This window comes from Erinaceus europaeus, chromosome 9 (assembly GCF_950295315.1).
Source record: "Erinaceus europaeus chromosome 9, mEriEur2.1, whole genome shotgun sequence".
NCBI lineage: Eukaryota > Metazoa > Chordata > Mammalia > Eulipotyphla > Erinaceidae > Erinaceus > Erinaceus europaeus.
This window is the reverse complement of record NC_080170.1, coordinates 102,912,323-102,925,731: the sequence shown is the minus strand read 5'-3', so window position 1 is coordinate 102,925,731 and position 13,409 is coordinate 102,912,323. Positions and strand designations below refer to the sequence as shown.

Genomic DNA, 13,409 nt, shown 5'->3' with positions numbered 1-13,409 from the left:
AATGATGCATTAGTTTTCCCCACACACACCCCTTTCATAGAAGGACAGAAAGGAGGGAGGGAAGGAGGGAGGGAGGGCAAGAAAGCAGGAATCAGGAGATGTTCACCCAGTAGGGCATGCAAAGATTCGGGTTCAAACTGGTATAACATAGGAGGACCTCAGCACTATGGAAAAGTTCCAAGGATAGTCAAACAGAACAGAGCTGTGATGTCTTGTCTCTCTCTCTCTTTCTCTCTGCCTCTACCTAAAATAAAAAGAATGGGGGGGGGTAAAAAATCTGCCAGGAGCAACCAGGTGGTGTCTTACCCAGTAGAGAACGTTACCATGCACAAGGACTTGGGTTGTTAATAAAGTCCCTAGCCCCTACTTGCAGAGTGGCAGATCAGTGCTGTAGGTGTCTGTCCTCTTCCCCCCCTCACCCCCCTGTATCAAAAAGAAAGAAAAATGACTTCCAGGAACAGGGGGGCCATGCTCCACTAAGCTCCAGCAATAACCCTGGTGGTAATATATGAAAATCTGACCAAAAGGGGTGAAATCACACATGTACAAGGTTCCAGAAACTAGGGGAAAAAAATGAAAATAAGTTAGCTATGTTACCTAGAAAAAAAATTGGCAAAAAGAGAGAGATAAAAGGGGAAAAAAAGGATTAAACCAATGTGAATATAAAAACAAGCAAAAATTCTAGAGCAAGAATAGAAGAAAAGAAAGTATCAAGAAAGAATATGACTTCCCTGAACTGAAAGTCATGAGTTTCAGACAGGGAGGATTATGTACAATGTAATAAATGAAAAAGGCATAGTTGGTGGGATGGAACTTCAGAATTCCAGACATAGGAACCCTCTGCACTGCTGATGGGAATGTAAATTGGTCCAACCCCTGTGGAGAGCAGTCTGGAGAACCGACAGAAGGTTAGAAGTGGACCTACCCTATGACCTGGCAATTCCTCTCCTGGGGATATATCCTAAGGAACCAAACATACCCATCCAAAAAAGATCTATGTATATCTATGTTCATTGTATCTATGTTCGTCGTAGCACAATTTGTAATAGGTAAAACCTGGAAGCAACCCAGGTGTCCAACAACAGGTGAGTGGCTGAGTAAGTTGTGGTCTATATATACAATGGAATACTACTCAGCTATTAAAATGATGAATTCACCTTTCTTTCATCCTGTATGAAATTTGAATGAATCATGTTAAGTGAAACTAGCCAGAAAGAGAAGGATGAGTATAGAATGATCTCACTCATGGACAGAAGTTGAAAAATAATGACAAAGATGGGGGGGGGGGGAAGTAAAATTGAACTGGGTCTAGTATTTTGCTGGAGGGTAAAAGAGTTTGGCAGAAAACTGAGGAAATTTTATGCATGTACCAACAACTGTATTTACTGTAAAACCATTAATCCCCCCATGCAATAAAAAAAATACAAGAAATAAAATAGAAAATCTAAACTGTCCCCAGGAAAAATAATAAACCAGGAAATCAAAACAAATCATATGCCAATAGCAACAATAAAAATCAGAATATAACAGAGCAATGCCTACAAAGTCTGAGAGGAAAAGATTTCAATTTGCAATCCTACAAACATTCCCAGACACATAAGATCTCAAAAAAAGAAAAAAACACATCTTTCTGAGGACCATTAGTGGAGGCTTGGCTTTATAGAAAAATTAAATAGAAAAGACGGGGGGGGAGTTGCTAACAGAGGTAAAAGGAGTCAGGTAAATAAAAAATAAAAGTTACTGGGCTGACAAAATAGCTAATTTGGATAGTGCACCTGCTTAGGCTTGAGTGGAACCCAGGGTTGAACCCAGTCCCCAATGGATAGGAGGAAGCTTCAGTGCTGTGGTGTCTTTGTGTATCTCTGCCAGTCTATCTGAAAAAGTCAGCCTGGAGCAATAAAACTCTGACAATGACAAAAAAGAAAGAACTGCTACAAACTGGAAGAAAATATTTGCTAATACAAACCTGATAAAGGACTGTTACTCCATGGATGGCGGGGTGGTGTTTTGGCTGTCAATGTGTGTGTGTGTGTGTGTGTGTGTGTGTGTGTGTGTGTGTGTGTGTGTGTGTGTGTGTGTGTGTGTGTCTCCCTCTCTGTATGTGTGTCTCCCTCTGTGTGTGTGTGTGTCTCTCTCCCTCTGTGTGTGTGTGTGTGTGTGTGTCTGTGTGTCTGTGTGTGTGTGTGTGTCTCTCATTGAAAAAATAAGCATACAGGGACCTGGTGTTGGTACACCTGGTTAGGCATACATGTTACAATATGCAAGGACCTGGGTTCAAGCCCCAGTCCCCATCTGCAGGAGCAAGCTTCACAAGCGGTAAGGCAGAGGTGTCTCTATCTCTATCTCTCTCTCTCTCTCTCCCTCCCTCTTCCCTCTCAATTTCTCTCTGTCTTTAGCCAACAGTAAATAAATAAAATGTTTAAAATAGAAAGAGAGAGGGAGGGAGGGAGGGAGGGAGGGAAGGAAGGAAGGAAGGAAGGAAGGAAGGAAGGAAGGAAGGAAGGAAGGAAGCAAGCAAGCAAGCAGAAGCATGCTAAACACATAGCCCAGGTTAGAGCCCCACTCTGCATTCTCTCTTCTGTCTGTCTCCTTTTCTAAAGATGTATTTTGTATGTTATATATAAGATGAGAGGAGGGTCAGGTGTTGCTGCACCCAGTGAGCACACATATTACCATGTGCAAGGGCCCAGGTTCAAACCCTGTGCGCCACCTGCATTACTGCATTACTTTCATTCTCTCCATCTTCCCTGCCCCTCTCAATTTCTCTCTATCCTATCAATTTCTCTCTATCCTATCAAATGAAAGAAAGGAAAAATTGCATTCCAAGGACAGTGAATTCACCGTGCAGGCAATGAACCCCAACAATTACCCTTGTGACAATTAATGAAGGGGTGAGGAGAACCACCACACCAACCACTGCATGTAGTGTTAGAGTGCTGGGGATTGAACCGGGAGCTTCAGGGATAAACATCTGATGCTCTCTCTACCAGTCAAGTTACCTTCCCAGCTGTTGTCTCTATCTGGAAGAAAGAGAAAAAAAAAAGTTAGCAGGGGAGCAAAGAAGCTCCAACATTAGAAGAAGAGAAGAAAGAAAGGGAGGGAGGAAAATGGACAGAATAAGTTTCACTCAAAACACACAGAAAGCTTAAAACTAAACAAGTTTTAAAAAATGAAATGGGCCAAAACAGATGCCTTTTGAAAGACATAGAGATGACATGTAAGTTTATGAAAAGATGCTATGCATCATATATCATCAGAGAAATGCAAATTAAGACAACAACAGCACCATTATGCACTTATTAGAACGGCCAGAATTCAGCTAACACCAAGCACTGACGACAAAGTGGAGCAAAAAGGAATTCCAGTTATTGCTGATGGAAATGTAAAATGGCAGTGTTTTCTTTGTCTTTGTTAGTCTTGGCAGGGGTATCACTGCTCTGTGCCAACTTTTTCAGACAGAAAGACAGAAGGAGAGACACCCTAGTATTGAAGTTTCCCTCAGTGCCACAGTTCTCTGAATGTGGTATACGAGGCTTGAACCTGGATTGCACACATGGAAAAGGAGGTGCCCTCCTTACTGAGCTATCTCACCAGTCCCTTACTTTGTTTTGTCTTATTGTTTCTGATGTAGTGCCTGGAACAAACTAAGGGCCATTGTAATGCAAGACACCAGAGGTACCCTGGTCCAATATTTATTCTGTATTTTGAGAAAAACAAAAGGGAAGGGAAGAGAGTGAGAGAAAAAAGGAGAGATGGGAGTCAGGTGGTAGCACAGCGGGTTAAGCACAGGTGGTGCAAAGCACAAGGACCGACATAAGGATACCGGTTCAAGCCCCCGGCTCCCCACCTGCAGGGGAGTCACTTCGCAGGTGGTGAAGCAGGTCTGCAGGTGTCTATGTTTCTTTCCTCCTCTCTGTCTTCCCCTCCCTCTCTCCATTTCTCTCTGTCCTATCCAACAACAACGACATCAATAACAACTACAACAACAATGAAAAACAACAAGGGTAACAAACGGGAAAATAAATTAATTCATTTTAAAAAAAGAAAGAAAAAGGGAGAGACATCAAGCACTGTTCCTAGGCCATCCACATAGTCCCCAACCAAGGGGCTGTCCATGGTGCTGGCATGGGATCAAATCCAGAGCCCCACACACAGTAAGACATGTGCTACACACACTGAGTTTTGTCCCTGCCTGGCCAGTCACTTTGGAAGGCAGGTGGGATGATAATTATAAAACTAAACATAAGAAAACGTGTTAAATTTTTTATGGAAGAGGTTGTAAGGAAGTACTATGACACATTTGGTAGAATTCATCAGTGAAGTCATCTTGGTCTGGCTTTCCTTACCACACAATTCAGAAATTGCACCATAGTATTACTCAAATCAGTTGAAAATGTTATCAGAAACTGCACCATAGTATTACTCAAATCAGTTGAAAATGTATGTCAACATGAAAGATTTGCAGAAGGATATATGCAGTAGCTTCATTCAGAACTGACACAAGTCTAGAAGCAATCTACCTGTCCAGGTAAATAGAGGAACTTAGGGACATCAAAGTGAGGGAATATTATTTGGTGTTAAAAATACAAAGGATTGGGAGTCAGGTAGCAGTGCAGCAGGTTAAGTGCTCGTGGCACGAAGCACAAGGACCAGCTTAATGATCCCAGTTCAAGCCCCCAGCTCCCCCACCTGCAGGGGTGTCGCTTCACAGGCAGTGAAGCAGGTCTACAGGTGTCTATCTTTCTTTCGAAGGAAGGAAGGAAGGAAGGAAGGAAGGAAGGAAGGAAGGAAGGAAGGAATGGAGGAAGCCCAATACTATATGACTCCAATTGTGGGCTTCTAGGCTGTTTCTAGCCCCTCACATCTATTCCACATACCTATTCCCATCCATACTCCAGTGCCTTCCCCATCCTGACTGCAATAGGTTTGTAGTTAAGTTTTTCAACTGGAACATAAATCTTCCAGTTTTCCTCTTGTAAGACAGTTTTGAAAGTTCTTTCTTATATTTATTTCAATATGAATACTAGGATCAGGCTGCCAATCTTCAAAGAAGATCGGAATTTTGAATTCCAGTTGGAATTTTGACAAGGGACTGTAGTTTGTAGATCAACTACGGGAGTGCTGTCATTTTAACAATATGAAGTCATCTGATCCATGAATAAGCAGTGTCTCTTATTCCTAAGCATCAGTTAAATTTATGCCCAAGTATTTTATTACTTTTGGTGTCACTCCTAAGTGGAATTTTCTTTTTTAAAAGATTTTATTTACTTATTTATTTATTTATTTACTTATTTACTTATTTGTGATAGAGAAAAAGGAGAGAGAGAACCAGAACATCACTCTGACACATGCAACACCAGGGACTGAACTCAAGACCTCATGCTTTTAAATCCAGCACTCTAGTTGCTGAGCCACCTCCAGGCCTCTTTCTTTGCTAGCATACAGAAATACAAAATTGTTGTACACTGATCTTATTCACTATAGCTTTGTTGAGTCTATTCATTCTGTATGGGTTGTACAGGTCCTTTAAGTTTTTCTAGCAGCTAGGGACTCAGCAAGTAGAGCACAAGGTTTCCATGCATGGAGTCCCAGGTTTGATGCTCGGTAGTGCATATGCCAGAGCAGCATGTGTGCTACAGTCTGTCTGTCTTCCCCACCCCCACCCCACCATTGGGTGGAGACAGAAGTGCTCCCTTTATAGCCCATACCTGCTAGAGTATATTTTCCTATCAGTCTGTGATACACCTGCAACTTCAAATTCCGGACTGGCCCAATCTCAGCGCTACAGTCTCAGCTAGACACTTTTAAGTGTGAATTGTCAGTGTGAATCGCTAATTACTGACCAAATCTATTGAAACACAGACCCCTGGCCCTCAACCTCAGGAAGCACCAAACATAATGGAAAGACAGAAGAACTCGCCCTCACTGATGAACAAAACAGCAGTTTAAAGACAGCCCTAAATTAAATAGGACGATGTAAATTTCCTAAAGAAAATGTGAAAGCTATGGTCCTAAAGAGGCTCACTGAAGTGAAAAATTCAGTGGAAGAAAATAACAAAATCAAGAATAAGTATGAAAGAAGTCATCATAGAAATCAGAGAAAGGATACAGTAACTATAGGGAAAAAAAGAAGAAGGAGGAGGAAGAGGAGGAGGAGAATGGGACACCTGCAGAAGACAGAAGCCAAAGGTCAAAGTGGTGAGTTAGAGGGTAGGATAGAGGGCCCCAGAAACAGAAAGACTTCCGTCCCCAGGTTCCTTCTCTAGCACCACCATAAGCCACAGCCAGTAAAAACAAACCACCAAACAATAAATAAAAATTGTGAACAGGGTGGAGAAAGTCATCCAAAAATAACAGCAATAAGAAAATTAGTTAAAACAAATAAAGGTAAAATAAGAGTTATGGAAAAAAAAACCTCAAGAGGAGTAACACTTGTATCATAGGAAGTTCCAGAAGATGTGAGTGTGGAAGGGACAGAAATCATATTTGAAGAATATTTGAAGAAATCATATTTGAAGAAATATGATTTTTGAAGAAATATGATTTGAAGAAATATTAACTAAATATTTCCCCAAAACTGGAGAAAAAGATGGGCCCTCAAAGGCAGGAAGCTCTAAGAGCTTCAAGAAAAATAAATTCAAACCTAAGCTCACCAAAGAACACAGTAATTAAAAGAGCAAAGAGCAGAGATTGCATGAATATTAAAAACAAGCCAGAGAAAGGCAACAGGTGACCTATAAGGGAATATGGGACTAAGTGGCCTACAAGGGACATAAGACTATCAGTTAATTTTTTTCTTTTATTCATGACTTATAAAATAATAGGGGTACAATTCCACACCATTCTCACTACCAGAATTCTGTACCCCCATTCCTTCCATTGGAAGCTACAGTAGTTCTCCCAAGGTTGCAGATATGGGTTAATTATTACTTGTATACCTGTATATGTATTTGCCTGTTCTTTTTCTATGGTTGTGCCTTCTCCTCCTTTCTAAGTCACAACTCTACCTAGTACTACTTTTGAATGTTCTTCCTTTTTGCCTTTTCTCTCTCTGGGTCTTGATGGAGCTGGAGTTCAAAGCCCTCTGTAGTCATCTTCCCCTATCATTTCTCCCCCTCTGAGAGTATGGACAAAAATTCTTTTTGGGGTGCAGAAGGTAGAAGTTCTGGCTTCTATAATTGCTTCTCTGCTGGACATGGGCATTGGCAGGTCAATCCATACCCCCAGCCTGTTCCTATCTTTCCCTAGAGGGATAGCGCTCTAGAGAGGTGAAGTTCTAGAATACATTGGTGAGGTTGTCTGCCCAGGGAAGTCAGGAAGGAATCATGATAGCATAAGCAACTTGGTGGCTGAAATGTGGTAAAATATAAAACAGAACAAAACGATTAATGAACAGGAACCAAAATATAGGAATAGAGCAAATAAGAATAAGAATAATACAGAGAAAAGAAGTGAGGAAGCCTATTTTAGTTCTGTTCCTAGGAGCCCATGACTTTCATAGTTTTTGTTTGAATTTGATAGCTAAGATGGAGGTGGATATCAGCTGATTTCTCAACAGAAACTCTAAAGACTAGAAATGATTGGCAAGTTATTTAAATATTTGAATATTAAAAACTTCCACCTAAGACTGTTCTATCCTGTTAGGTTATCTATCACGTTTGAAGGAATGGTGAGCTTTCCAGACAAAAAATAGTTAAAAGGAACTTACTAACACTAAGAATAAGGAAATAAAGAAACGAAGTAAGGTAACAAGAAAGGTCAAATAAAGACAATCTTTGGCAGTGGTGCACCTGGTTAAGCACACATATCACCATGTGCAGAAGGGATGCTTCACAATCTATGAAGCAGCGCAGCAGTTGTCTCTCTTTCTCTCTCCCCTCCCCTCCCAATTTCTCTCTATGCTATCAAGTATAATGGGGGGAGGGGGGTGGCAGGAGCAGTGAATTTGTAGTGCCAACACTAAGCCCAAGCCTGGTGTGAGGGAAAGAAAAAGAAGAGGAGAAGGCGGAAGAAGAAGAATGAGACAATCTTTGGTTTCTGATTACAGAACTAAGGATATTAAAAGGGACTAGAAGGTAGAGTAGGTTGTAAAGGTAAAGAGAGTTCAGTAAACCCTGGTAGAGGGATACGGATGCTTTGGCAGGGGGTGAGGTGTGATGACATATTTTGAAGAGGTGAAAAAGTATAATTCTAAAACATTTATAGTCGGCAGGTGAAACAGCATAGTGGTTATGCAAAAGGCTTTCATATCTGTGAAACTGAGGTTCCATGTCCAGTCCCCAGCACCATCATAAGCCAGAACTGAGAGTGTTATGGTTAAATAATAATAATAATAATATAATCAAATATTTATCATCTTGTAAACCATGGTTACCTCAAAAGTCAGTAAAACTATTATTAAAAACTGGGGGGAAGGGGCTAGGTAGTGGTGCACCCAATTATGCTGCCCAGAGTAAGAAGCGCAAGGAACTTTGCAAGGATCTGGGTTTAAGCCCCCAGCTTCTCACTGGCATGGAGTACATTTCAAAGTGAGAAGAAGTGTGAGGGGTCTATCTTTCTCTCTCCTATCTCTCCCTCCTCTCTCAATTTTTCTCTGTCCGATCCAATAAAATGGAAAAAACAGCCACCAGGAGCAGTGGATTCTGTGGCAGCACTGGGCCCCAGCCATAACCCTAAAGGCAAAAAGAAAACAGTAAAAAAAAGGAAAAGAAAGCAAACACCTATCAAAACATCTATTTTCTGGCAGAAATATAGATGAACAAGATCTTGCCCTTTAGACTGGTTTTTATAAAAACTAAAGGAACAGAAAATTATACAGTGAAACGTGTCTTCTAGAAACAAAAACAAAAATATGTTCACTGGAATGTAGAAGTAGCCACTGACTTTATTCATACTAGAGACAAAGTTGCAACTGCAACATCCCCTATTTCAGTTAGCCTTCCTATTTTTCTTAGCAATTTAACAAGAAAAGTAATATCTAAAGCTTGAACACTGATGACATTTTTCTTCTGCAAAATCAGTCTTTTGTATTAGTTCTGCAGCATTCAAAACAGTTTATTTCCACATCCCAGATGTAAATGTCAAAAAAGATTTGTTTGTGTGAGGCCCAGGAGGTGCCACCATGAATAAAAGCATTAAACTCTCAAGCATTAAGTCCCAAGTTCAACCATGGGCATCCCATGCACCAGAGAGATACTCTGATTCAGTCCTCCCTCTCATTAGCAAACCAATACATCTAGGGCTGGGTAGATAGCACAATAGTTATGAAAAAGACTTTCATCCCTGAAGCTCTAAGGTCCCAGGTTCAATTCCCAGCACCATCATAAACCATAGCAGTGCTCTGGTGTCTCGTCTCTCTCTCTCTCTCTCTGTCCCTCTCTCTCTCTCCCCCCTTCTCTTTCTCTCCCCTTCTCTCCCTCCCTCCCTCTCTCTCTCCCTGTATCTCTCTCATTGAATAAATAAATATTTTTTAAAAATCAATACATCTTGAGAGTCAGGCTATAGTGCAGCGGGTTAAGCACAGGTGGCGCAAAGCACAAGGACCAGTGTAAAGATCCTGGTTCAAGCTCCCGGCTCCCCACCTACAGGGAAGTCACTTCACAATCGGTGAAGCAGGTCTGCAGGCGTCTATCTTTCTCTCCCCCTCTCTGTCTCCCCTCCTCTCTCCATTTCTCTCTGTCCTATCCAAGAACAATGACAATAATAACTATAACAATAAAACAACAAGGACAACAAAAGGGAATAAATAAATAAATAATCAATACATCTTTTTAAAACTTCACTTGTAAATGAAAAGAAAAATAGAAATAAATTTTAAATTAGGAAGACCCCTCAAGTAGAGTACAGGTCTTAAGCTCTGGATTCAATCAGTGGGAGCACTGACGACAGCCCCAGAGGAACTCCATGGATGATGGATCGGTGCTTTTGTGTCTCTCACAAATTATGGAATAACTATTGGGCCAGGAAGCAGTTCAGCAGTATCCTGCATATGTGAGGCACTTGGTTCCTTTCCCAGCACCATGAAAATATAATAAAAATTAATAAAAAATAAAAAATTAAAATGCCACATTAGATTAAGATACCACATGGAATAATGTAGGTGCCTTGATATCAAAACCAAGCTTGCCCCTAGTCTGTCTTCTAGTTTGATATGAAAGTTGAATGTGTCACTAGTAGTACACCTACCACCTTAAAAGTCAAGTTTGTCTGACGCAAAATGCATATGATGGGAGTCCAGTGGTGGCACACCGGGTTAAACGCACATAGTACAAAAAACATATGACTACTCTCCTGAAACATTCTTTTCAAATGCTATACACACCTAAATAGTAACAACATAGAAATAAATTAGCAACGTGAACGATGAAACTTACTTCTTGGCATTCTCCCCTTTAATACAATTCTAATTAGTCTCCAAAATGTACACAATAGATATTGGAGTTCTCTGAATCTTGGCTTCTCTCCCCGATATGCAGTGAACAATAACTGGGATACTATAAATAACTGAAGAGCGCTATTACTTTATATAAAACAGAATATATATCACATGCACGTTTAACAAAAAGTTCACTAAAGGGAGACTGGCAGTAGCGCAGTGGGCTAAACACACGTGGCAAAGCACAACCACAGGTGTAAAGATCCCAGTTGGAGCCTCCGGTACCCCACCTGCAGGGGAGTCCCTTCACAGGCGGTGAAGCAGGTCTGCAGGTGTCTGTCTTTCTCTCCCCCTCTGTCTTCCCCTCCTCTCTCCATTTCTCTTTGTCCTAAGAATGATGACATCAATAACAACAACAATAATAACTATAACAACAATAAAAAAAGGGCAACAAAAGGGAAAAATAAATTTTTTTAAATTTTTTTAAGTTCACTAAAATGTCACAACTTATTCAGTACCTTTCCCTCTTACTCTGTATTAAAACATAATAACCAACAGTAGTAGCTTCAAGTATTTTTTCAGATTTAATCATTTCATGAGAAAGAGGACAAGGGATGACTCTGGCATATGTGATGCCTGGGATGGAGCCAGGAGCCTCAGGCATTAAAGTACTGTGTTACTCAACAAGCCACCACCCCCACCAAGAGAAGTACTTTGAAATCAATTCCCTCACTTTGTTGTTTTTTTAATCGTACTTAATACCAGAAACAAACAGCACATTGCCACATTCTTTAGGGGAAAAAAAAAGTCTTCACTAAAAAAAAAAAATAGCTGACTCACATAAAATTTGTACAGAAAGCAGGATTTTTGACTTTACTTTTCATTTATCAGAGCGGTATCCTGTAAAGCTGCCTTATACAAACTATGCGCTTCTTCTCAGCACCCCCCAATTCAGACATAAAAATTTCAAAAAACCAATATAACCGTCATCAAACCAGATGCTACCTTTTAATAGCCAACTGTCCTTAAACACCAAGAAAATGTTTTTACTCAAAAGGCCAAAATGGGGGGGGGGCCTTAAAATTTTCTCTTAGACATAGGCGCTCCTCAGTTTTGCAAATCTTTTCTCTGCGTTCCACTTTTGAGAAGAGAATGGGAAATGAAATTAGCAGCGCTAAGTTTCCAGGTGGAGGATGCAAGAATGGACAGCCCAGGTTTTGCTGAGGGGATCGGCAGAAACATCACACCACACACCGTATGTACAAAGCTTTCAAGAAAGGTCACTAAAGTCGTTTTAGAGCTTGTTTTTGGTTTGTTTGTTTTTTGTTTTTGTTTTTTTTGCCTAAAGACAGTTCTGCAAAACTCAACGCAGTAAAACTAAACAGAGTTTCCTATGGGGTAAGAGCACATAATCTGGACTGCCTGGAGGGCGACCGCCTCTCCCCAGGGAGCGAGGCCAGCACCAGTGAATCAGATTCCCTGGGAGCATCCGACTGGGATGGATCAGGGCCTCGCGGGCTGAGGCTGCTGGAAGAGGAACATGCCTGCAATCTCCAGGGCCCTCCTACTTCCGTTCCCAAAACAGAAATGCACTGTTTCTCCCAGTCCTCGCCCCTTGGTCCTGCACCCTTCGACAGAGCCCCACCACCACCACCACCACCAGCACCACCCTAAAGAGCTTAAGTGGAACGAAAAGCAGTGGTCTCGGGCCCGGGTCGACAGAAGGCTGTTGATCAAACAATCCCCCCCAACACACACACACACACACACACACAACAGTGGTCTCGGCCCGGGTCGACAGAAGGCTGTTGGTCAAAGAATCCCCCCCAACACACACACACCATTCCCGTGCAGATGAGTCACCCGGCCCTCCTGAGCGCCCCTCTGGCCGGAGACTCACCAGCAGCACCAGTGCACGTCCCCCGGGCGGCTCCCAGCTCCTTCCTCCGGGGGTTCGGGGAGCGGAAAAGCGCAAAGAGGAACTAAGTGAACTGCAAAGAGGCTGCCTGCCTTGCGAGATCCCTCGGAGAGGAGGCGGGATACGAGCCCCGAAGGAGCGGAAAGGGGGCAGCCAGAGGAAGGGGCCCGAGGGCGCGCCAGCACCCGGCACCCGAATCCCGGGAGGCGGCTGCACCCGGGTTGCTGCAGGAGAAGCGGGTGCGCCTGGCCTGAGACGCTCAGCCCCGGCCTGAGGCGAGAAAGGGGGGCGGGTAGACGGCGATGTCCCCCCCTGGGAGCATCGGATCGGGCTGCAGCGCCCCAGCCCCGTGGGGAGGCGTGGAGGTCGGCCAAGCTTTCACGCCCCCACCGCCCGATTGGGGCAGCTCCGGGGGTGTCGCCCGCCTGGCGCTGGAGAGCCGTGTCAGTTACCTGAAGCGGGGCGAGTCCCTCAGACACTCCTCGAAATCCACCGTCATCTTCATACTGCCGCCGCCTCGCCTCGCAGGCGGCGCAAGAGCGGAGGAAACCGCGGAAGCTGCCGAGCTGGGGCCCGGACGGCGGCGGCGTGCGCTCGGCCGCGGCTAGCGCTGCGCGGAGCTTCGGAGGGCACCGCGCCCGCTGGTCATAGCAGCCGCAAGGGCAGCGGCGGCTCCTCAGGCCCCAGTCCGGCCCCTCTTCTTCCCGCCCCCAGCAGAGCACCAGCCTCGGGGAAACCGCCCGGGAGTGACAGCAGCAGCCAGCCAGCCACGAACCCGGCGACCAATGGGAGGGGTTTCCGGTATTGCCGCCTGCGGGCGCCCCAGCAACGCTTCTGAGCGACAGTAGCCTAAGCCAATGAACAACGCGACCGTGGATGACGCCTAGCCACAAGCATTCCCGAAAACCAACCGGAATGCGCAGACGTCGCTAGGCGGGAGCACCGGTTGCTGGTAGGCCGGCCGCTGAGGCTCCTTGGGAAGGAAGTCACGTGATGGTGCCTCGCTTCCCTCCAAGCCCCGGGCCTCTTCTCCGATTTCCCCAGCCCCGCCCTGCTGTGCTGCCAACGCGGAGAAACTGCAGCCAACAGGTTTGAGAAAGAAGAGTTGCTTTTTTT

At 43.7% G+C, this 13,409-nt stretch overlaps 1 protein-coding gene across 1 annotated transcript in view; it reads right to left on the bottom strand.

The window, feature by feature from the left end:
* ACAP2 (ArfGAP with coiled-coil, ankyrin repeat and PH domains 2) overlaps positions 1 to 13,093 on the bottom strand; it is a 136,866-nt gene extending 123,773 nt beyond the window's left edge. Inside the window, exon 1 of the mRNA XM_007517422.3 lies at positions 12,746 to 13,093. Within this exon, the coding sequence (XP_007517484.1) occupies positions 12,746 to 12,798 (53 nt within the window). The 5' untranslated portion in view covers positions 12,799 to 13,093. The remainder of the gene's footprint in view (positions 1 to 12,745) is intronic.
* Positions 13,094 to 13,409: the final 316 nt, after the last annotated feature.